Raw genomic sequence first — 22444 nt, 5'->3', positions numbered from 1 at the left:
ATAAGAAGAAGTAATAACAAAATATGAAGTATTAAAATAAATAATGTGAAATATGAAAAACAAGTTAATTCTACTATAAAAAAACATTGTTATAGTTTGTAATAAATGGGATTTATAAGTGCAAACATTGTATTAATCATATTTTTTTAGCTTTATTGAGCATAGTAAAACTATAATTTTGGGTTGTTTTCAGTATGAGGACGTCACAGCCTCCCTTCCTGACCCCAGTCTCCCTCTGGCTCATCAGCTAGAGTTTGCGTTGGGTAAAATCAGAGAACACATCCGCACAATCTTGGACACTAAGGCCACCTGCAAAGGTCTAGATGAGGTATGCTATTCAGCCCCTGTTTATACAATCAAGTATTCCTCATAAATCAGATGTGTATATCTTGTATATTGTCATTGTCATAATCGTTTTATTCAGACTAAATCTGTGTGTGTGTGTGTGTGTGTGTGTGTGTGTGTGTGTGTGTGTGTGTGTGTGTGTGTCTGTGTCTGTGTGTGTGTGTGTGTGTTTACTTTAATGTATTTTGTTTGGAAATGTTTAACAGTTGCTGCTGCCTGTCTTGGCCAGGTCTCCCTTCAAATATAGATTCCAAATCTCAATGGGGCTAAACCTGGTAAAAAAAAAAGGTTCAATAAACTGAAATAAATAGTTTTAAATGATAATATTTTTGTCATATGTAGAAGCTGAAAGAGAAAGAAGGAGCTCTGTGGAAAGCAGAACAGAACATTGTGTCCAGGGATAGAGTCATCAATGAGCTACGTCTGCGCCTGCCAGCCTCGGCTAACAGAGAACGCCTGCTAGCCGACCTGACCAGGCATGAAGAAGGACAAGCAGACAGTCAGCCCGCCCTAAAACTGGCCCATCAGACCATCAAAGACCTACAGGGGCGACTGGACAAGAAAGAGGATGTTCTGAAGAAATACCAGAAACAGTTGGCTCAAGCTAGACAGGTATAGCGTTACAGGGGAAAAGCATACAATGATTTTCAATGAAACGGCTATATTATACCTTTTGAAACCAGTGGCGGCTCCTGACAATAATCTCAGGGGGGGCAATTGTTGCCATGATGGGTAAAATGACCCAAAATGAACCTAAATCAGATAGCTAATATGACAATGTCATATTGCATTTACCAGTTTGTTTTTCCTGTTCATCTGGCATAACCACTCTGGCAACATTAGACAAGCATTGTACTGTACAGTATTTTTGGACATTAAGTTAGTTAATTTTTTGAATAAAATTAATTTAGCTCTAAAATGATTATCCGGCTGTGGCCATCACAGATAACTTGTCATTTACCAGTGTGCTCCTCAGATAGGCTTCCTATAAAAGTGAAGAGACCTGCTCTACAATTAATCACAATAATCTGATTGACTTGACAGTTGTGTTCTGATTCAACAAAAATGGATGCTGGCATAGCATATGTGCAATCATCACATTGGTTTGCATTACTACTGTCTACCTTTCTTTATATGTCCATGCTGTCTACAGCACCGTTACTTGGTAGGCGGGTTTATGCCGCGGACGGACAGCAGCTGTCAGAGTAAACAGTCTATGGATCAGCTGTTGAACGGCGCAGGCTCGTCCATATGCAGATTGATGTTTAATGTTTGTTTTACCTGTTCTGAGAGATGATGCATAGGGGTGACACCCGGAGTTATCCATGCGGTGTCTGTGCTGCCATCAGGATGGATTAAAAGCCATTATATAGTCCATAATCATCATGCAGCGGCATCAGAACAGAGCGTTAGCGCCTTAGCATCCTGCTAGCCTCGTTAGCCGTTCAAACGAGCCCCGTGAAAATCCGCGTTTATACGATCCCCCAATCCATCTTGGTAGATACTTGCTTGATGGTTACATTTTGTCTGGAAAGGACCTAGTCCTTTTAATGACATGATCAAGTAGCTTGCCAGCCTAGCCTGAGTTGATATTAGTTATGTTGGTCTTGAATCTGACCGCTTTGGGCAGCAGACCGGACATGTGACTGTATCAGTCACTGTAATTGGTTCATTGTTTACTGTACGTATGACGACAACACGTTAGGGCGAGCACCCCCGGAACCCATAGAGATTGCATTGCGAAGCCTGCAGTTTGAAAAAGAAAAGTTTTACATTGAAGTCTATGAGAGCGCTCAGGGCGATTTTAAACCAGCCCGAAATCGCCCCGGAGTGACGGTACAGAGCACAGACGCTGATTGTACAATGATATTTAGACTTAGATGCAGGTAAAAACTGTATTGAAATAATAAATTATGATTAGAAATACAAAAAAATAAATAAAAAAATTCATCATTATTATATTTTTGTTTTTTGCTGGTATGGCTCAAGGAGGGCGTCGCCCTATCGCCCTCTATGGGCGAGCCGCCGCTGTTTGAAACGGCAAACCCTTTGTTCGCCCTCTTAGTTTTGAGGCAGAGATAGTACTAGATAATACTTTTCAATGTGAAATAATGTGTTGCAATGTGTTTAACGCGCGAGAGCTCGCGGTCAAAAAACTGTAGGCTCTCTGCCTTTCCAACCTGAATGACAGGCATTCTCCTCCCTTAAATGAGGTAACACCCCCTCCTTTTCATAAATCATAATTTGCCATAAACTAAAAATGTATTTACTTAAAATATATTAAACACAAAAAATCTCTAAATGGCTCCAACATACCGGCCCCCAATTGTGATGTTACCACAAAACAATTACTTAAATTAACTATATGGAGCCAGGTAAGTACAAATATTAATCAATTAAATTCTTCAAAAATATGTCAAGTAGCTTTACACTAACACATCACACCCAGCTTAAATATCAAAATTCACTACGACACAATTTACATAATCCCCTCTTGAATTCCCCCCAAAGTTCATGTTGCATGAATGTCTCTTAGGCAGTGATAACCAGTCCAGTGAACGCGGAGTTCATGTATGCAAGGAAGGTGTGTGCAGGGCCATTTGTAGAGGGGCATGTATGTGTGTATGTGTGTATAATATACTGAGCTTAATAACATGAAGAATGCCACTGTGCATATACTATATGCACAGTGGCATTCTTCATGTTATTAAGCTCAGTTTTCAGCTTCCAAAAGCAAGCAGAGCTTATCGATGGGCCTTTGCAGGGTATTCGTCTTTGTTCGGACCAGAACACTTCGGACGAGACCTTTGGGCCCGGGAAAAGTCTTTACTACACGGCCAAGGGTCCATGAGTTCCTTGGTGCAGTCTCATCTACGATGACCACCACATCGTTGATGTTGAAGTTTCTTCTGGTGTTAGTCCACTTTTGGCGTTGCTGCATGAGTGGCAGATATTCCTTTATCCACCTCTGCCAGAACAGATCTGCGATGTATTGGACTTGTTTCCATCTCTTCCTGCTGTAGATGTCGTCTTTGCAGAAGAGTCCAGGTGGCATGAGAGGTTTAGCTTTCAGTTGCAGTAGGTGGTTCGGTGTTAGGGGTTCTAAGTCGTTAGGATCAGTTGATACAGTCGTGATGGGTCTGTCGTTGAGTATTGATTCCACTTCACACAGAGCTGTCTGGAGCATCTCATCGTCCACTGTTTGCTGTCTCAGAACTGATGAAAGCACCTTTTTTACCAGCCTGATCAGTCGCTCCCACACTCCTCCAAAGTGGGCTCCTGACGGAGGATTGAACAACCACTTTACTTGACTGTTCAGCAGTGAATCCTGGATTATTTTGTGATCCAGCTGTTTCAAGGCAGACTCCAGTTCCTTCTGAGCACCCACAAAGTTGGTGCCGCAATCTGTTCTGATGGTGAGTATTGTTCCTCTCCGACATAGGAAACGCTGTATGGCGTTGATGCAGGAGGCCGTATCCAAGGAGCTCGCCACCTCCAGGTGAACAGCTCGACTCACCAGACAGGTAAATATGACTCCCCATCGTTTGACCAGTGATCGACCTCTTTTCACTTCAATAGGTCCGAAGTAGTCAATGCCCACATGAGAGAAAGGTGGAAGATCTGGTTGAACCCGATCCTGGGGTAAGTCTGCCATTTTCTGCTCACCAACTCTTGCTTGTGTGCGTCTACAGAAAACACAGGATCTTATTATTTTCCTGGCAAGAGAGTTGGAAGAGGGTAACCAGAACTTTTGGCCTAGTCTGGAGAGCATGTGGCTTCTTCCTGCGTGTCCAACCTTCTGATGGATGTCACGCCTGATCAGCTGGGAGACGTGGGAGTCTTTGGGGAGGATAATCGGGTTCTTCAAGCTTGTGGGCAGAGCAGATCGACTTATCCTTCCTCCAATCCGTATAATTTTGTCGTCAAGAATTGGATCCAATTTCCGAATGGAGCTGTCAGTTCTGACAGGTTTGCCTGTCCTCAGGAGCGCAAGTTCTGAGGCAAAGTAGCGCTGCTGCTCATAGCATATGACTGACTTCTCTGCTTCATCCAAGTCATCCACAGTTAGGCCTTGTTGTTTATCTGCAGGTTTGGTGTTAGACACACATTCCTTTGCCTTTTGTCTTTTGTCTTTGAAGCAGCAGGAGTCTTTTAAGTTTTAGCAACCAGCCAACAGCTCTCTGTAGTTTTTTCCAGGAGAAGTGTTCAATGAGGTCACTGGTTGCACTTTTGCTTATACTTAAGCAGCTCACAGAAATTTCCTTTTTTATTTCTGGATCGTCTGAAGGAATGTGGAGAATATCCACTGGCTCCTCCGGCCATTCAGTTTCCTTTTGTGACAGGAAGTCTGGACCATTCAGCCATTTAGCTGAATCCAAAAAGGTTTCTATCTTCAATCCTCGTGAATCATAGTCTGCTGGATTGTCCTTTGAACTCACGTGCCTCCACTGGTTTTCCTTGGACAAGTTTTGGATCGTGGCAACTCTGTTAGCAACGTAAGTATGGAAACGTTTGGTTTTTTTGTGAATGTATTTCAGTACGGATGAAAAATCTAGTCAGTATTTTTGCATTGGCTAGTCAGTGAATAATGTACCGGTATTAGTGATAAGTTGCAATGCTGTTGAAGTTGGGGTTTATGAATGTCTTCAATTAGCAATGTTAAAAAATTAAATGAACTTCCTGCAATTTTCACAGGAATAGTTAACAGCTTCTGTAAGTGTTTTTCCTGTTTCATTTAATTACATGATTTTGATCGCAGGATCAAGAGGAAATGATAAAGAGACACCAGGAGGATCAGAGAACGCTGCACCAGAAGTTGGACTTGCACACGGACACTTCGCTGGACCGTTTCAAACAGACAGCAATGGTACGCATGTGTCCATGTCAATTTTCGATGTCAAGATCTGCCTTAGTTAAAAATTAAAAGTAGCTCAAAGTCCTGTTTCCTAATAGGTTAAAGCCCTTTTTGGTTAACACAGTGGGTTAGAGCCCCAGCGCATATTTTTCATTCGCTTTTCTAATGTCTATTCTATGTATTCTAATCTTGATGTATTCCATGCCCCTGTATAACACTTTGAATGGCCTTGTGTCTGAATTGTGCTTTATAAATAAACCTGCCTTGCCTTGCCTTGTTTGAAGCAGTTTTAGTGTTTTGTTCAATGCTCCCTCCCTCCTTTTCCTCTGTCTAGGAGTTGATGAAGAAGCCCAGTATCCGGATGCCCACCAGCAAACACCTGGAGCGCCTGGCCGAGCTGGAGCAGACGGTGGCCGAGCAGGACTTCTCTCTCTCTTCCTTCACAGAGAAACTCAATCGCTCCGCTGCCGAGACGGAGAGACTGAGGGAAGCCATTGAAACGCAGGCTAAGAGACACGCCGATGAGATCTCAAAGTGATTATTTATTTCATTAAAACTGATTTTTACTATTATTTTTTATTTATTTTTACCAAGTGGCCTCCAGTGAAGATTACATTAAAGCAGAATCTGAAGATGTTATGTTTCAGTTATCTTAGTTCTTTTTTTCTTTTTTTATAAAGATATTTTTTTAGCATTTTTAAGCTTTATTAGACAGTACAGAGTTGCAATGGGGAGACAGAGAGAGAGGGGGATGACCTGCATTAAAGGTCCACGGGTCGGATTTGAACCCGCGAACACTGCAACGAAGGCTGGAGCAAATATTGTACGCGCTCTATTCAGTACTCCACCGGAGTGCCCCAGTTATCTTTGTTCTTTAAGTTCACATAGAATTGTTGTAAATATTATAAGCAAAGAACAGAAAGATTTTAACAAATACATTTTTTACATTACAATCTAAACCATTTTTTCTCACTATTTAAAGCATAATGATTAACTCAGGTCTGAACTGGGTATTTTGGGATACCAACATAGAAGGAAGTCACGCACACTGGCATGCTTACTGCTGTATTCATTCCGAGAAAAGTAGTCCCTTCTGAAGTTGTGTGCTGCACCCTTCTCCGACGCACCTGTCACATATTTGGGTGTTCAAAGATTATCGTCAACATTGGTTACATTATTTTGCTAAATCTGGTGAACCCCATGGATCAATAAAGGGGTTAAACGTTTTAAATGCCCAGCAGTTATACAATTGAAAGCAGCTGGCTTGTGGGAAACACCTTGATTTATGTCTAATGTTTGCCCTAAAATAACTTACAGCACATAGTGGGAATGTAAGGGCAGTACACAAGGGAACACAGCTAGAAAAAGCCCTGGATCCTCTCCAACAACTTAATTTAAAGAAAACTGGATGTGATGTTTGAAAACATTGTGGGTATAGAACACACCCAAAGACATACTATTCAACACCATCACAATATCAAAACATCTCAACACAAGATAAATATAACATAGGGCATGTTGCAGGGTATTGAATGGTGTTAGGTTAAGCTAAATGTGTACGTGTGCCTAAAATAAAAACACAAGATAACTTGTTGTGAACCTCAGCGGTTTTGCATTTGCAGTTGTTGATGCGAAAATGAATTCACCTGGCATACACAACCTGGCAGAAATGTAACCCACGTGTGTGAAAGAAAGAAAAAAAAAGAAAGACTAAGTACTCTGTCTGTCAAACAGACCACCCCACCCCGCAGTTGAAATCTGCAGGCAAAGCAATGCATCCATTATCGGTTGAAATATGGCCGTACATGTGGCATGGATTACTCTCCCACCAAGGAAACTGCCCTTTCTGACCTTGAGAAGAAATGAGAAATACCAGAGATCTTTGTACCTAGCAGAAATATCACCCCCGCTTGTAACTAATACCAACCCTATCTGCCAAAAGCTAGTGTGAAAAAAAGTGACGTGCCCAAAATGTCAGAATGTGAATATGCCCCGTATTTTATAGCCAGCATATAAATACGAAAGGGACACTTTTACAGTATTTATTGTACCGTATGTTACATCATTTCTCTGGCCTTGGTCTCTATAGTCACCACTGATAAAAGAGAAAAAGCATACAAGCTACTCTCTATGAGTTACAGTGTAGGCTTCGGTTATTTTTTCTGATTGCTGCAGCCAGGCAAACTTTTGGATTAAGCTTTTTTTTTATTTATTCATTTACTATAATCCTGACTGTGCATCTTGTATACCACAACATGAGTGAGTTTCTCATCACGATCCACTAACTGTCCATACGTACTGTGTGTGGTTGTAAAAAAAATCTGGTGTTAATACACTGTAAACAGGCATGTAAACAAAGGGGCTCACCATAGCTAGCAACATGCCTGTTTGCAGAGCCTAGGCTGTGTATTAACACAATTTTTTTCAGCGCAAACACAGTACACCGATTCAGTGATTTTGACAAAAAGCAGTCTCCAGAATCCTTGTGGCCATCTTTAATTAGTTTCATGATGTGAGATAATAACTCAGCAGTGGCGAAATGGGTAGGGAGGTCGCCTTTGGAGTGCAGGGTCGGAAGTTCGATCCCCCGTCTCCCCACCACATGTCGAAGTGTGCCTGGGAAAAGACACACTGGACCCCAAATTGCTCCCGATGGTTCAGAGGGCGCTTTGCATGGCAGCTACTGCAATCGGTGTATGAGTGTGTGTATGAATGGGTGAATGTGGTAAGAAATGTAAAGCGCTTTGGGGCTGAGAAAATCGGCTAAAAAGCGCTATGTAAGTCAAGTCCATTTACCATTACCAATAAACCCTATGTATAAATCAATGCGTTTCAGACTAGAGGAGTACCATGCCGTCCAGCTTAAAGCTCTCAGTGGAGAGACAGAGGAGCAGAGGAGCCAGATGTCCCAGATGGAGAAGGAGATGAACTACCTCCGCACAGAGCTGGCAGCGCAGAAAGAAGCCAACGTCCGCTCACCTAGCAACACCATGAAAAACCTGGTGGAACGCCTGAAAGCACAACTCACCCAGAAGGAGAAACAGCTCAAGGTTCACATTCTATCTTACAAGTTTATATGTTGTATACTGTGTGTTCTTTTTGGTCTGTGATGTGATAATCAGAATAAGAATAATGTATTGTCATTGTACAGTGTACAACAAAATTGTAGCAGCATCCCAGTATACACTCAAAGACAAAATATAAAAATAGTAAACAAAAAATAGATAGCTTTATTGTCATATGCACCGTTACAGCACAATGAAATTTGCCTTTTCAGTACACACCTCTCCAAGAAACATACAAGACAGTGACAATAACATGGGTGGACAGGAGATAGTGTAACTGCAGGGTCGCAGCGGTGCCGCGCTGCAATAGTGCAATGTACTGCATAAACATGAATAAATAATATGTACAATGTTTCCCAATTATTGCACATTATGTCCGTGTCCGTGTAATATTTGGCAGCTGATGTTGATATCTGTTTCAGAATTATTTTATCTCAAATATTTTGTTTTAAGAGAACCACAACCCATTCCCTGTGCTATCCCTCCTCAAAACCTCAAATCACTCCACTTCCACACATTAGTCTTGGAATTTAAAAATCGCAAATTCAAATCATAAACATACAGGTATGAAAAAGATGAAAAAAAACACATAACAGTTTCTATTATATGATTGAAAATGATATTACACCAAATACCCAATGCAAAAACAGGGAGAGAAGGAGAGGGCTCTTTGAGATTTACTAAATGTTCTGAAAATGTTCCTGAAAAGGCCCCCACATCTTTCCGAATTCGGTATTGCAGTCAGTTACTTTTTTTTTATGTTTAAAGCAGGACAAAATGTCCCTCAACCAGTGAGTGTGGGTGGGCGTAGCAGGGTCCTTCCAATCGCACGCCTGGTCAGGAGAGAGGCAAAGGACAAAGTGCAACATTTTGGATGTTACACGTCAAAGAACTCAATGTATTTTTAATGATTCAGTACATTATATATTTCTTTATTGTCACATACACAGCCAAGTCATTTTTCAACTCATCCAGAATTTAGATTTTTTTTTTTAACAAGTTTACACCAAGAACGAGTGTGGCCAAGAGAAACAGCCAATTTAGAATTGGATGTTGGTCCAATAACTGTAAAACCAGATCTGACTTTTGTACTTATGGTACATGTAATCGCTGGCATTTCTTTGCTCTCTCCTCTGTTTGTGTGACAGAGCTGCTCCCAATTTGTGGAACAGTCCACCATGGAATATAAGAATTGCTCAGTACATAGATGATGTGAAATTGTTGCTTAAAACTCACCTCAAGTTGACATTTTGGCATTCTATTACGCTCTTATTTACTGTGTTTTTATTTTTCACGATGTGTTGTATGTTGGATTGTGTTTTGTTCTCAGGCTCTCAGTAAGGCGCTGCTGGAGCTTCGGGGAGAGATGACGTCAGCGGCCGAGCACCAGGTCATAGCCAGCGCCGCTCAGAAAGAGGAAAGTCTCAATGTACAAGTGTTGGTCGACAGACACACCAAAGATCTCAAGGTGGGTAGAGCTTCATCAGTATAACACACTTGTTTTCACTTATTTCACACTTATTTTCATACATACAGCTGCATCTATAAAACAATATATACAGTATATCAATGAAAAGTACATTTTGTCTTCTATAATTTAATTCAAAAAATTAATTTAGAATAAACATACTTTTTAGAGGGTGCACATTTCTGTATTATAAATCCTTTGATTGGTTTTATGTAATATAATATACTTCGATTTTGAGATACTGGACGTTTTATTCTATGAGCTGTAAGACCCTAACATGTTACTTGAGTCGAAGTTTCACGTATTGTGTACTTTACTTCTTTATTTATATTTCTGTCGACTTTCACGTTTACTTCACTACAATTACTTCGTTGCTATTTACTACAAAAATAAAGGCTGATCAGAGGAAGTTTGTTTGACTGAAAGAAAGCATGTTTGGGCGAATTAGTGCATTTGAGTTGGTGAGATAATAATAATAATTTTGTTTAGCTTCTGTAAAGCCCCTAACTCTTTACTGACAACCTCTCTGTTGTTTATTTTTAAAACAACTTAGTGAAGTAACGTATGTGTTATTACTACGCATCAAGGGGACATTTCTTTCTTTGTTTATTTAAGTCAGCTCTCTCCAAATATGCTGTCTGTATAGTATATGCTGCCTGTATGTTATATGATATGCTGTGCGTATATTATGCTTAACTGTAGGAAGCAAGACATTAATTATGGACACTTCTCTCCCCTGTCCTTTGGCAAAGGGTTACACAGCATCCTTAGCAAAACATCCAGATTTTGTAACAGCTTCAGACTCCTGAACTCTGAATAAGCCCTCATGTTTTAACAGCTGAGCGGCCTTGTTTATCATAGTATCTATGGCCTGTAAGTGCATAAAAAGTTGATGGGATTTTAATGATTACTCCAGTTATTAGTCAAGCTCTCGTGTGTTACTATAGAAACGGAGTTGCTGCTGGTTAAAAACGTTATATTTTGATCAGAAAACGCATGAAAATATGTACAGTAAGTGCATGCTTCTTCGCCTACATGCCATGCCTCTGTCAGAACCGTATAAGGCACACTTACTAGTTGATCATCCATTGCTAATGTGATCTCCTGGTTACCAGATTATTTCGAATGCTTTGAATGCTTCTGGCAATATTTGCAATATTTTATATGCTGCTGTGAATTCCCTTTAGTGCAATATGTTTTATGTGATTTTAGCATAAATGATTTGACGAGTTTTGTTATCTCGTCAGTAACAAAACTATAGAATACCACCAGACCTGTCCTTTTAAATTAGAAAAAAATCTCTTTCCTCCACAGATACGTGTGCAAGAACTTAACGAAGAACTTCAAGCCGCGAAGGATTCTTTCAAAGCCGCCAGAGGACGGGAAAACGCTCTTAAAGAAGAAGTGGACGCTCTGAACCAGGAACTACAGAAGAGTCAGAAAAGCCAGAGGCGTCTTCAGGAGGAGAGAGAGGAGAGAGAGGAGGAGATACAGGAGCTCAAGCAGAAAATCAAGAGGCTCAGCAGCGCCCTACAGGTTAGTATAGGTGAAGTAGTATGCTAAGTTAAGGCCCTGTGTCCACCTTGCATTTATTCTGAACGCTTACATATTTTTTTCAATTGTTCTCAATAAGAGGATGGCCCCTTTTTGTGGGTCGCTTTGAGTTAAAAAATGTCCTACCTACAATGGTGTCCATTCCGTACACCATTGTTTTGTTCTGTTATGTTTTGTGCTCCATACCATGATACATGATACGTCAAGTCCAAGGTCAGCAATTATTTTTTCTCCAAGCAAACAAAAGCTTGATTCAGACACTGAGCGAACCACAAGAAAAAAAAAGCTAGGTGAAGTGTTTATTGTCATATGCACAATAAGAAAACATGTTCTCAGTCATACAATTAAATTCTTCCTTTGTTTCCCACAGACTGAATGCCAAGAAGGAAACTATGCAATATACAAGTAAAATAGAAAAAAAGCAGCAACAATACAGAATGTACAATTTACAAGGCAAATACAAGAGCAGCAACTAGGTAAAACAACAAATTTAAGTTAAAATAGAATAAAAACAGGAATCCAAGAAAGTGTGCCATTGTGCATTCGACGAATGAACACAGGCCCTTAGTGAATTTTGAGTAGACATGCAGCTTAGACTGTCTGGAGCTTTTCTTTTTGGTTGTTGTTACTTCTGTTGTTATCACATAGGCATTACATTGATTCACTTGACAACAGCCACATGACAAAGCCAAACACATCGTAACATCATGTGGACAAATTACCAGAAATTCCCAAAAATCCTCCGTGTCCGCTTTGCTCGGCTCCTCCACATTGAATTGAGGAATGCATCGAGAATAAAAACTGACATTCATCTAAAGATTTGAGATAAGCCTCCTTCCCGTGGATATCAGAGTTGATTGAATTAATCGATTATTCTCTCGGGGGACAAGTGCCAGCGTGTATTTTTTTTTTTAAAGATCAGATTTGAACACACAGTCTGAGAATGTGACTGTGAGGTACCAATAAATATCTTTGTTTTCCTGTGTGTGACTGCTGATTAGAATCAACCAGAGCAGGATGTGAAAGGGCCGACTGTCGAGAATCTACAGAAGAAGGTCAGGAGACTGGAGGCCGAACAGGAGAGACGGGCGGACGTGAAAAATGTCAAGGAGGACCACGGAAAGGTTTGGAATATAAACAGCTCTCGATTTTTTTTTAGCTATTTTTTACGACATTATAGGGTGGCACCATATCAGGCAACATTGTTGAATATAGCTATGACGATTTCACTTGAAAAAAAATTAAAATAAAAAATACTTAAATAAACAGTGTTGAAGCTGTTAGTGTGAGCCTCTGTCGCCCCCATGAGACAATTCTGAGTAATGACAACAACACTGTCAGCGCATTGTCCAGGTTTTTTTCTTTGCAGTAGAATCAACAACTGAACATTTTTGTGGACGTTTCTTGAGCTCCTAGGCCAGTGTCAGGGGAGGCGGGGGGGGGGGGGGGGTGACACCAGTTTGTAAACGATACATTTTCAATATTGTGCAGCCCTACTATATTACTACGAGTACTAACATCATTAATCACTCATTGTGTTGTCACATAATGTATGACTATTTTTCTGACAGGCCAAAGATGAAATAGTGCGCTGGGAGGAGGGAAAGAAATGGCAGGCCAAGGTGGAGAAGGTGAAGAATTCTTTGAAGGAGAAGGAACGAGAGAGTGACTCACTGTCAAAGCAGCTCAGCACTCTGAAAGACCTCTACGCCAGGTCAGTGTGTACATCGTTCATCACGCTGCCTGGACAGTTTACTACTAAAAGCTGCAATAACAGGGGACACGCAGGGTCTTAAAAGCATTGATAAAACATTGATTTTTTTATATGTATTTTTTTTTTTTGGGCATTTTTGCTTTATATGACAGATTTGTTGAGACAGAGGTGAAATGGGGCAGAGAAGGGAAGACATGCAGAGAACTGACCCGGGCGGGGACGCCTTTTATCCACTGAGCAACGGGCGCACCCATAAAGCATTGATTTTAATATTCTCAAAATAAGTCCTTAAAAGTATTGAATTTCACTGACAAAGTATTGAACTTCCTTCACAAAGGTCTTACATTTTTTTATTAAGAGTATACACATTCTTTACAAAGCTGCGGTTACTGTACATCAATGTGAGTCTTTAATCAAAGTACCTCAAAATGCGTTAGAATTTCCTGTATATCCTTCCTACTTCTGCCTGTATGGCCTTGCCGTTTGACATTAAATTTCATTTTAAAGTGGCATTAAAAAGGTATTCAAAAGTACTAAATTTAACTTGGAGATCCCTGGGGGTACCGTGAATAAGGAACTTGGAAACGTTAGCAAGGTTCTAACTAAAGCATGCTGTCAACAATATGTAGCACAGCAGTAAACCATTATTCATTTAGCGTATCATAAATTACTTTCTATGAAGTATGAACACTGTGTACTAATGCTGACAGTGCACGCTTATTGTAGTTCGTAAACACAAGATCAGTTTACTCTACTGTTTCCTTCTATCGTGCAATAGGAAACATGTGTTGTCATAATTCAAAGTGACAATTTAAATCCACTTTTACTTTCTGTGGGCTGTTCCATGGTTTTGGTGTGTGTGTGTGTGTGTGTGTGTGTGTGTGTGTGTGTGTGTGTGTGTGTGTGTGTGTGTGTGTGTGTGTGTGTGTGTGTGTGTGTGTGTGTGTTTGCGTGTGTGTGTGTGTGTGTGTGCGTGCGTGCCTGTGTGCCGGTGTTTGTGTGTGTACGTACTTTTACAACTATTTTTGTGAGAACCTATTTCTGTTTTAAACCGTAACAGCGAGGACATTTTTGCAAAGTGAGGGCATTTCAGCCGATTGGGACAGGCCTTTAAAGGAGCTGTTTGAGGGTTAGGCTAAGGCTACTATTGTGAAATAAGAAACATGTGTTGACATATTTCAAAGGGACAATTTAAATCCACTTGAACTTATTGTGGGTGGTTCTGTGTGTGTGTGTGTGTGTGTGTGTGTGTGTGTGTGTGTGTGTGTGTGTGTGTGTGTGTGTGTGTGTGTGTGTGTGTGTGTGTGTGTGTGTGTGTGTGTGTGTGTGTGTGTGTGTGTGTGTGTGTGTGTGTGTGTGTGTGTGTGTGTGTGTGTGTGTGTGTGTGTGTGTGTGTAGGCTGGAGCAGGAGAAAGGAGCGCTACAGAGGAAACTGAAGGCTCGCGGGGTGACAGTTGATCAGGTGGTCGGAGTGCGGAACGCTGAGGTGGAGACGGAGATGGAAGAACTCAAGAAGAAGAACTCAGACTTGGAGACACAGATCCTCACCATAAAGTATCTAACTGTCTTTAAACCCTCCCTATTAGAAAACATGGAGCATATTACATTACATGTCATTTAGTAGATGCGTTTATCAAAAGTGACGTACAACTGGAGCACGCATTCATACACCGATAGCAGCAGCTACCAAGCAGGGTGCAAGCTAACTATCAAGAGCAATTTAGGGTTCAGTGTCTCTTTTGCCCAGGGACACTTGGACATTTGGCGGGGAGACTGGGGATTGAACCACTGACCCTGCAGTTGAGGGTCGACCACCCTACACACTGAGCTACATCCCCCCCATATTACGAGATGTAAACACTTCTAAATGCAATTGTAGCGCCCCCCTACAGGTCTTCCTCAAATTGCTTTGGTAGTCCTATTCCCAAACTCTTTGCTATTGTAAAAAAAAAAAAAAAGCCCTGATTTTAAGTGTCTTATTGTACTTGTTTTCTTTTTTGTATGTGTAGTTGTAGTTAAAATTTCCAGAGTTAAAATGATATGACAATAACATTTGATTGATACAGCAGAGAATTTCTTTGGACGGAGAAATTGTTAAATTACACATATTTAGGCCAGCATTTTATTAATAATAATAATGATAATACATCAAATTTATATAGCGATTTTCCCAATGCTCAAAGACGCTTCACAATAGCAGCTAAATCATACGAAACAAAAAAACTAAACAAAACAAACGAACAAAACTGAAAGTTTAAGGGTTAAAAGTAATTTTACATCCTGTATATTTCTCTCTCGTCTATTGCGCTCATCCCAAGACTCTTTATATGAATACAAAAAAACAAATATACGATGTAAATTAATGGGGCTCATTGAAGGGGTGATATATTCTAATCTAATTAAAACTTTGTTGTTGAACGTTGCAGGCAGCACCAGGCTCTACCTCGCGATGATGCTATGGAAACGCTGTCGCTAAGGAACCGTTACCTGGAGGAGAAGCTCCACTCCTACGAGATCCAGATGGCCAAAGAGACAGAGTCCAGACCCTCTGTAAGTACATCCTGATAATTCTCATTATATCACACACACATGTTGGATTAAGGCAAGATTTTGAACAAAAAAAGTGATTCTGACAACAAGCATTCATTTTAATCCCTATATACATATTACAAAGATTACAAAGAGCTCACTTTAATTGCAGGGTTTTAAAGTAGGCAGTTACTCCACAGTACATATCACTGCATTTACTGAATACCAAATATATATCTCAATTTTTCAAAGACACCAAAGATCCCTTTTTTTTATCTCATCATTCATCATTCTTTTACTCTCTTTCCTTACGCATCTCTGCTCAATGGATCTAATATGATATATTACCTGTGTAGAGACAAAGCTCTCCCAATGATTTGAATGGGATTTGTCCTGTCACTCCTGCTATTGATACGGATGGGTCAAGCCAAGAGAACGCAGCTGCACCTTCTCCCGCCCACCAAAATGGGGCGTCAGAGAAAAGACAAATTGACCAGGAAACTCAAACCAACATTGTGGAAGCAGCAGAGAATGTTGAACAAGACCAATCCATTCCAGATGTTCTAGAATCTACAACGGCAGACGCAACACATGTCAATTTAAAAGAAACTTTTGACATTGATCATGTTAAAGTAGACGAGGAAGAACAAGCAGATGTATTAGAGAATGCCCAGGACATCGCAGGTGCTTCTGAAATGAATGCAGTTGTTGAAAAGGAAGAAATGCCGGCCACGGAAGGAAGTGAGCCTAAGCCGGATGATCCAATAGAAAGACCGCGATCCATTATGTCGCCCTCGCAAACCGCCATGGCAACAACCGCCGGAGAAGAGAGTGAAAAGGTGAATAGAAGTAGTGAAACAGTGGATTTAGAAAGCGAAAGAGTGAATCTAGAGGCCGAAATTGCGAATATACAGGCCTTACTTGATGATCAAGATACTGAAAATGATGGCGGTGATGTGGGAATTGTGGAGGAAAAGCCAGAAGAAGAGTTGGAAGAACGAGTTGAGTTGAAAGATGATGTAATCGAGACGACTAAAGAGCGAACAGAAGAAGAAGAAGAAGATTCCAGTTCCTTCCGGAGAAAACGAACAGAGAGGTTTATCAGAGACAGCAGATCTGTTAGACAGCTGAAGGTACTACTGGTTGCTATAGTCACCCAGCTCAAGTGCTAGTGAGTGCTATGTATGATAGCATTGCGTTAGATGTGGCCTTATATACAGTCTATTGATGTGGTAGTAAAGTGAGTAGTAAGTGGCTTGTTGGTGTGTTGCTGGTCCCCTCCTCTGCCTTGTCTGTGTTGGACAAAAGCTTTCCCTGGTAGAGACAGTTTTAACGACCCCAAGAGCAAACTTTGAAAAATTAAGATGTTTTTTTACACTCCCTTAGAGCTTTTCCCTCCACAGCAGTGTTGTATCCATCATATCTATTTCATTTAAAGGGGCACTGTGTAACATTTTAAGTAATTTATTAGCTAAAATCAATATCCTCATTCATAAATATTGATGTAAAATCACCTCTGCCAATAATCTGAATTATCCTCCTTTCTTCACTGTCATATTAGACAGTGCCCCTTTAAGTGACTTTGAGGAACTTTTAAATGTTTATGATACATTCTAATTTGTCCTCTGATGATTATGAATGACCTGTCAATAGCAAACAAGACCATCAGTGAAAACAATGCTATTTTAATATATGTATTATTAATTCCTTTGTTTGGGTCCGATATCTATTCAAAGTTCTTTATAGTCACTTTAAGTAGTGGAGCGGCTAAGTGCTTATTTTCGTCAGAATCTTTCAGTTAATGATACAAGCGTGAAAATTGGCATAAGCAGTCTCCATGGGTCACTTGACAAGAAAATTGTCCGATACATTTGAAAGTTCAAGATAAAAAGGTTCTCATAGAAATGTATTGGGTTTTTTCATCATTTATTTTTCATATTTTTTCAATTCATTGTCTCGGACAATTTTCTTGTCAAGTGACCCATGGAGACTGCTCATGCCAATTTTCATGCTTGTATCACAAATTGATTGTAGCACTTATCTGCTCCACTAAAGTCACCATGGCTGATTTTAGTTGTCTCTTTTGCTTTGCTGTAGACTTCAGGCCGAGGCACAGGCACGCCCTCACACAGAGAGCAGGACGCCGAGAAGGAAAACTTAAAGCTGGCCTCTGAAAACCTTGAGCTGCGATTTCAACTGGAGCAAACCAACCAAGATCTGCCAAGACTCAAGGTATATGCATACTGTATAACTGACCATGAACTTAACTGAGGAGTTATTGTTCTGTGTGTGTGGTATCAATCTTTGCATTTAACTGTTGGCAAGACATATTCCCCCAAAAGGGTGTTTTGTGTGATTTGATTGTTGTGAGTTTTTTTTTTTAACAGAACCAAGTTGCCGACCTGAAGGAGATGTGCAGCGCGCTCAAAAAGGAAAAGGCAGAGGTGGAGAAAAAGCTGGCACATATACGCGGAGTATGTCGAGTTACTTATTTTGTTTCGATACACATGTTTTCCTAGAAAATAAATGTCTCCAAATATGGCCATAAAAAAACATGTAATTTAAGGCATTACACTCCAGGTGCATGGGCTCATTATTTCAGGAATGTTTGAATACATGCTTGCAAATGTAGCAATATCTAGCTAACTATGCATGCGTTTGCATCTCATTGAAAACTAAACATCTAGATTTTGAATAGTTAAAATATCCATTTCATTTATACAACATATTAGAGTACAAAGTTTTTACAGAACATATTTTCTGTGGATGCAGCCTTTTTTCATTTTATGAATATAACTATGTACGGATCTTAAATGCATTTTCATCATGTTTTTAAGAAGAAAATGTATCATAAATCAGACGATTAAAATAGAATGGACATATCCCTCTATTATAACCTTTAGAAAATTGCTAAAAATTATTATGGAAAGGTTAGTTGATGTAAGTGCTTTAGAACTTGAGATTTTTGGTTAAGTAGGAGTATTGGAAAAAAAAAAATGTAATGTGTTCCTCATCAGGCCGGACAAAGCGGTAAAACAGTCCCTGAACTTGAGAAGACCATCGGGCTGATGAAGAAGGTGGTGGAGCGGGTGCAGAGGGAAAACGAGACTCTGAAGAAATCCAGCGCACCTTCAAACCAAACCAAGATGGCCACCCTGGAGCACGAAAATGAAAAACTAAAGGTTATAATAGTAATACTAAATAGTAATAATAATAATATATTTCATTTATATAGCGCTTTTCTCGCACTCAAAGCACTTTACATAGGAAAGGATTGTATATGGCTTATACATTCTGCTGGGCAAGATTATTGACTTTTCTAGTATCTTAATACAGCTGATATTAAATGTACTTTTTTTTATTCCAAGGCTGATTATGACAAACTGAAGAGTCATGGTGAAGCGGAGATGAATGCCAAACTTGAATCTAAAACCAAAGGACTGGAGAAAATCGTCATGGAAAATGAACGCCTACGCAAGGAGATCAAAAGGGTAAGAACTACTGCATATGAATAGACAGTTTGTTCCACAAGAAAATATAAATATTCAAAAGCACTTTGTAAGGAAAAACATCATAATGTATTATTTCATGTCTAAAGTTGGCATCTTCATATTAAGTCATTCGAAATTCAGAAAATAGACTGAAAGTTTTGATTCTGTTTCCTAAAAAAAATCTTAAATTTGTGCAAGAATATTCTTTCTAATGTTAAAGGTGGAGTCAGTGATTCTTGAGATCGCTTGTTGTCAAAATCCCTTTTTGTCAAAATCAGTCAATATCTCCTCACGATCCTATCATAGCATTTTAGTCTTATATATATTTTCTGATGCTGTTTTTCCGGGGCCAAAGACAAGTTTTAGCAAATGTTGTTGTTTTGATCTCCATTGTCACAGGAAGCTGAGTCCTCGGAGCGTGTGAGAGTGAACAGGACCAGTATACAGGCGACCAATGAGAAGCTTGAGGCTGAACTGGAGGAAACTAAACTCAGACTGAGATCTGCTCTGTCCAAACCCATCGCAGACGGATCAGACAGCAAGGCCTGGAAGGCTTCTGTTGTAACCAGGTCAGCAAACCGTCTCATTTTTATTTAATTTTTTTTGGCATTTTAATTTTTTAATTTTTATTAGATAGTACAGAGTTGAAATGGGGAGACAGAGAGAGAGGGGGATGACATGCAGTAAAGGTATATGGGTTGGATTTTAACCAGCAACCACTGCAACAAAGGCCGGAGCCAATATGATACGCGCTATATTCACTATGCCATCGGAGCGCCACGAAAACTGTCTTATTTAAGTGCCGGTTTAGTGCCGAGCTAAGGGTCTAAGGGCCTAAGGGCAGGGTGTCATACTGTATGAAATGTAAAGCCCACTGCGGCAAATGTCTATTTGTGATATTGGGCTATACAAATAAATAAAACTGATTTGATTTTGAGAACAAATATGAAAGTGTTTAAAGCTTTAATGTAATGACAAGTATTAGGGAGAGAGAAAATAAATGAGAGGCGGAAGTTATATTTTTTTCTCTAAATGCACTTCCAAGAAAAAAAATTGAAATGTCGAGAATAAAGGTGAAAAACAGTTTCCAGAATAAACTCAACACTTCAAGAATGTCGTGAAGTTAGAAAGATGTTGATTCCAACTTCATACGTTATTAAAACATAAACAAATACATCTTTGATATTGTTATAAGGTAGACAATGGGATACAACCTAATTTTTACTGAAACCGTCCTCTAAGCTCAACTTAAAACATAGCTCTCTTGTGCACTTGGCTGTGAGATGAGAGCGTAGGGACCATACAATGACAGACAGTTTGCAGAGACAGAGATGAAAGGGGGCAAAGAGGGGAATGACATGCAGATGCGGAGAACGACCAGAAGCCAGATTCTAACACGTGGTCTGCTAATTCTGAGGATGTATCCTCTATGGAAGGGGGGGGCTTTAACCACTACACAACGATACATCAATACATCATTTGATCTTGTGGTTGTTTTTCTCCCATGTGCAGAATGTTTGAGAACAAGATGAAGGAGTTGGAGAAAGACCTTTCACAGAAGACTGTCGGTCTGTCTCACGTCAAGCGACAGCTGAAGGAAGCGACGGATCGCGAGGAGAGAGCTCATACAGCTGTACGCAAACTGGAAGACCAGGTACAGGACATTTTGATTTAATAACAGACAAGTGGCTCCGTTTTTCGTTTTCTGAGAACATTCAAGTAAAATCTAATTGCTTTTCCAGTGTCTAAGGGACTGTATTACCTGTTTTGTTACCTGTAGAAAATAAACTACTTCGGTCCAGACTGGATGAATGACCTTTAGCTTTGTTTAAAAGGGAACATATTGAAAGAAAAGCAACTTAATAGTTCTGAAAGACCCTCTCTGCCTAGTTACACACATATTTACATCTTTACAGGCTTTATGTGATGAGATGAACCTACGCTCCCTCCACACACACACACACACACACACAAGTCCCACAAGACATTATACGACGCCAGTTGAGGCATCAAAGATAATTTACTTGGGAGTCATTGGAGTAAATAAATAGTAAAATGATGTAACGTAAAATCTAGGGCTGTCAAAATTATCGCGTTAACGCAGGGTGATTAATTTCTGGAATTAACGCGTTAATTTTTGTATCGCAATTAACGCATGTGCAGAATGATCCGCCCCGTGCATCCCACCGGCTCTGTTGTGGCTGACCCAGGATCAGTAGCTGCGCGCAGCCAAACATAACAGCACGCTAGCCCATGCCGTGTTTTAAACTACTAACGGTCACGTCTGTGTCAGGGGCATAGATAGTATATAAAATCAACCGCGGGTGACAGCTGATGTCGGGAGCAACAGGAGGAGAAACATTGTCCGCTCTGTTCAGAACCCGCGAGGACACAAACGTCTGCTTTCAGAGGTGTGTGTGAGTAGACATCAACATAACGTCGGCTTCCTGATACAAATGAACAGTCCCCTACGACGTGGTCGCGCGTGTACACACACACACACACACACACTGTAATCAAGTTGTATTCAAGAATGCACAACCTATAGATTCACAAAATAAATGCCATTATATAGCCTATATTTGCCCAAAGACAAAGTAAAGAGACAGACCAATTGAATTATGGTGTGGTAGGTATATATTTTAGTTTGATTTAAATTTATTTTCAGTATTCAAACCATCATTTGGATTTTTTATTAATAAAAATACTCATTTTAAATGTACATATCCACCTTCTGTCCTTTATCTTTCCGTTTATACAACAATATACAGAGAAAACTCGAATTTTCGGGCATATTTTGAATGGTAAAATTTATCGTGATTAATCCACAGAATCCTGTGATTAATCTGATTAAAAATGTTAATCGTTTGACAGCCCTAGTAAAATCAGTTGAGTTGCCCTGTAAAAGAAAAAAAAAGACATTTTAAGTCAGGCATTTTGTCTTGTAACTATTCTTACCTTACAGATTCTGTTTGTTATTTGTTGTTTAACGCGTTGGTAAATATTACTAAAATGTAAGTTAAAAAATTCTGTGCTATAAAAATGTATTTAAATTGTTATTATGGGTTTGTCATTTCTCAGGTCGACATGCTAAAACGATTTCCCAGCGCTGCAAAGACAGAGGGAGGCCTCACCAAGGAGTTCCAGGCCATGAGGTTTGTTAAACTGAGTGTATTAATGTGTGATAATGATAATACAGTAACATCAAGGCCGTGCAATATTTCTGATATTAATTATATTATAATAAAATCCATTTCAAAAGCACCTCTCAACACCAGTGTTACAAGGTGCTTGAAAAATGTTAAGAACATTGCACATAGAGAATGCAATAAAACAAGTTATTTCACAATGTGGTCGAAAGAGAAATGGAAGAAAAGAAAAGAAAAAAATACATAAAATAGTAACATTCAAAATTAAAATTAC

At 39.8% G+C, this 22444-nt stretch overlaps 1 protein-coding gene across 1 annotated transcript in view; it reads left to right on the top strand.

The window, feature by feature from the left end:
• cep290 (centrosomal protein 290) overlaps positions 1-22444 on the top strand; it is a 58325-nt gene that overhangs the window by 34587 nt on the left and 1294 nt on the right. The window contains exons 29-46 of the mRNA XM_080028264.1: positions 194-328; positions 688-957; positions 5105-5212; positions 5535-5734; positions 8037-8250; positions 9596-9733; positions 11048-11269; positions 12289-12411; positions 12859-13001; positions 14400-14555; positions 15428-15551; positions 17628-17762; positions 17918-18004; positions 18548-18712; positions 18899-19021; positions 19421-19590; positions 20534-20675; positions 22103-22176. Coding sequence (XP_079884390.1) covers positions 194-328; positions 688-957; positions 5105-5212; positions 5535-5734; positions 8037-8250; positions 9596-9733; positions 11048-11269; positions 12289-12411; positions 12859-13001; positions 14400-14555; positions 15428-15551; positions 17628-17762; positions 17918-18004; positions 18548-18712; positions 18899-19021; positions 19421-19590; positions 20534-20675; positions 22103-22176 — 2729 coding nt within the window. The remainder of the gene's footprint in view (positions 1-193; positions 329-687; positions 958-5104; positions 5213-5534; positions 5735-8036; positions 8251-9595; positions 9734-11047; positions 11270-12288; positions 12412-12858; positions 13002-14399; positions 14556-15427; positions 15552-17627; positions 17763-17917; positions 18005-18547; positions 18713-18898; positions 19022-19420; positions 19591-20533; positions 20676-22102; positions 22177-22444) is intronic.

The sequence above is a fragment of the Ammodytes marinus genome (assembly GCF_949987685.1).
Source record: "Ammodytes marinus genome assembly, chromosome: 5".
Lineage (NCBI taxonomy): Eukaryota > Metazoa > Chordata > Actinopteri > Uranoscopiformes > Ammodytidae > Ammodytes > Ammodytes marinus.
Note: the sequence above shows the minus strand (reverse complement) of the source record. Positions and strands in the feature narration are given on the sequence as shown.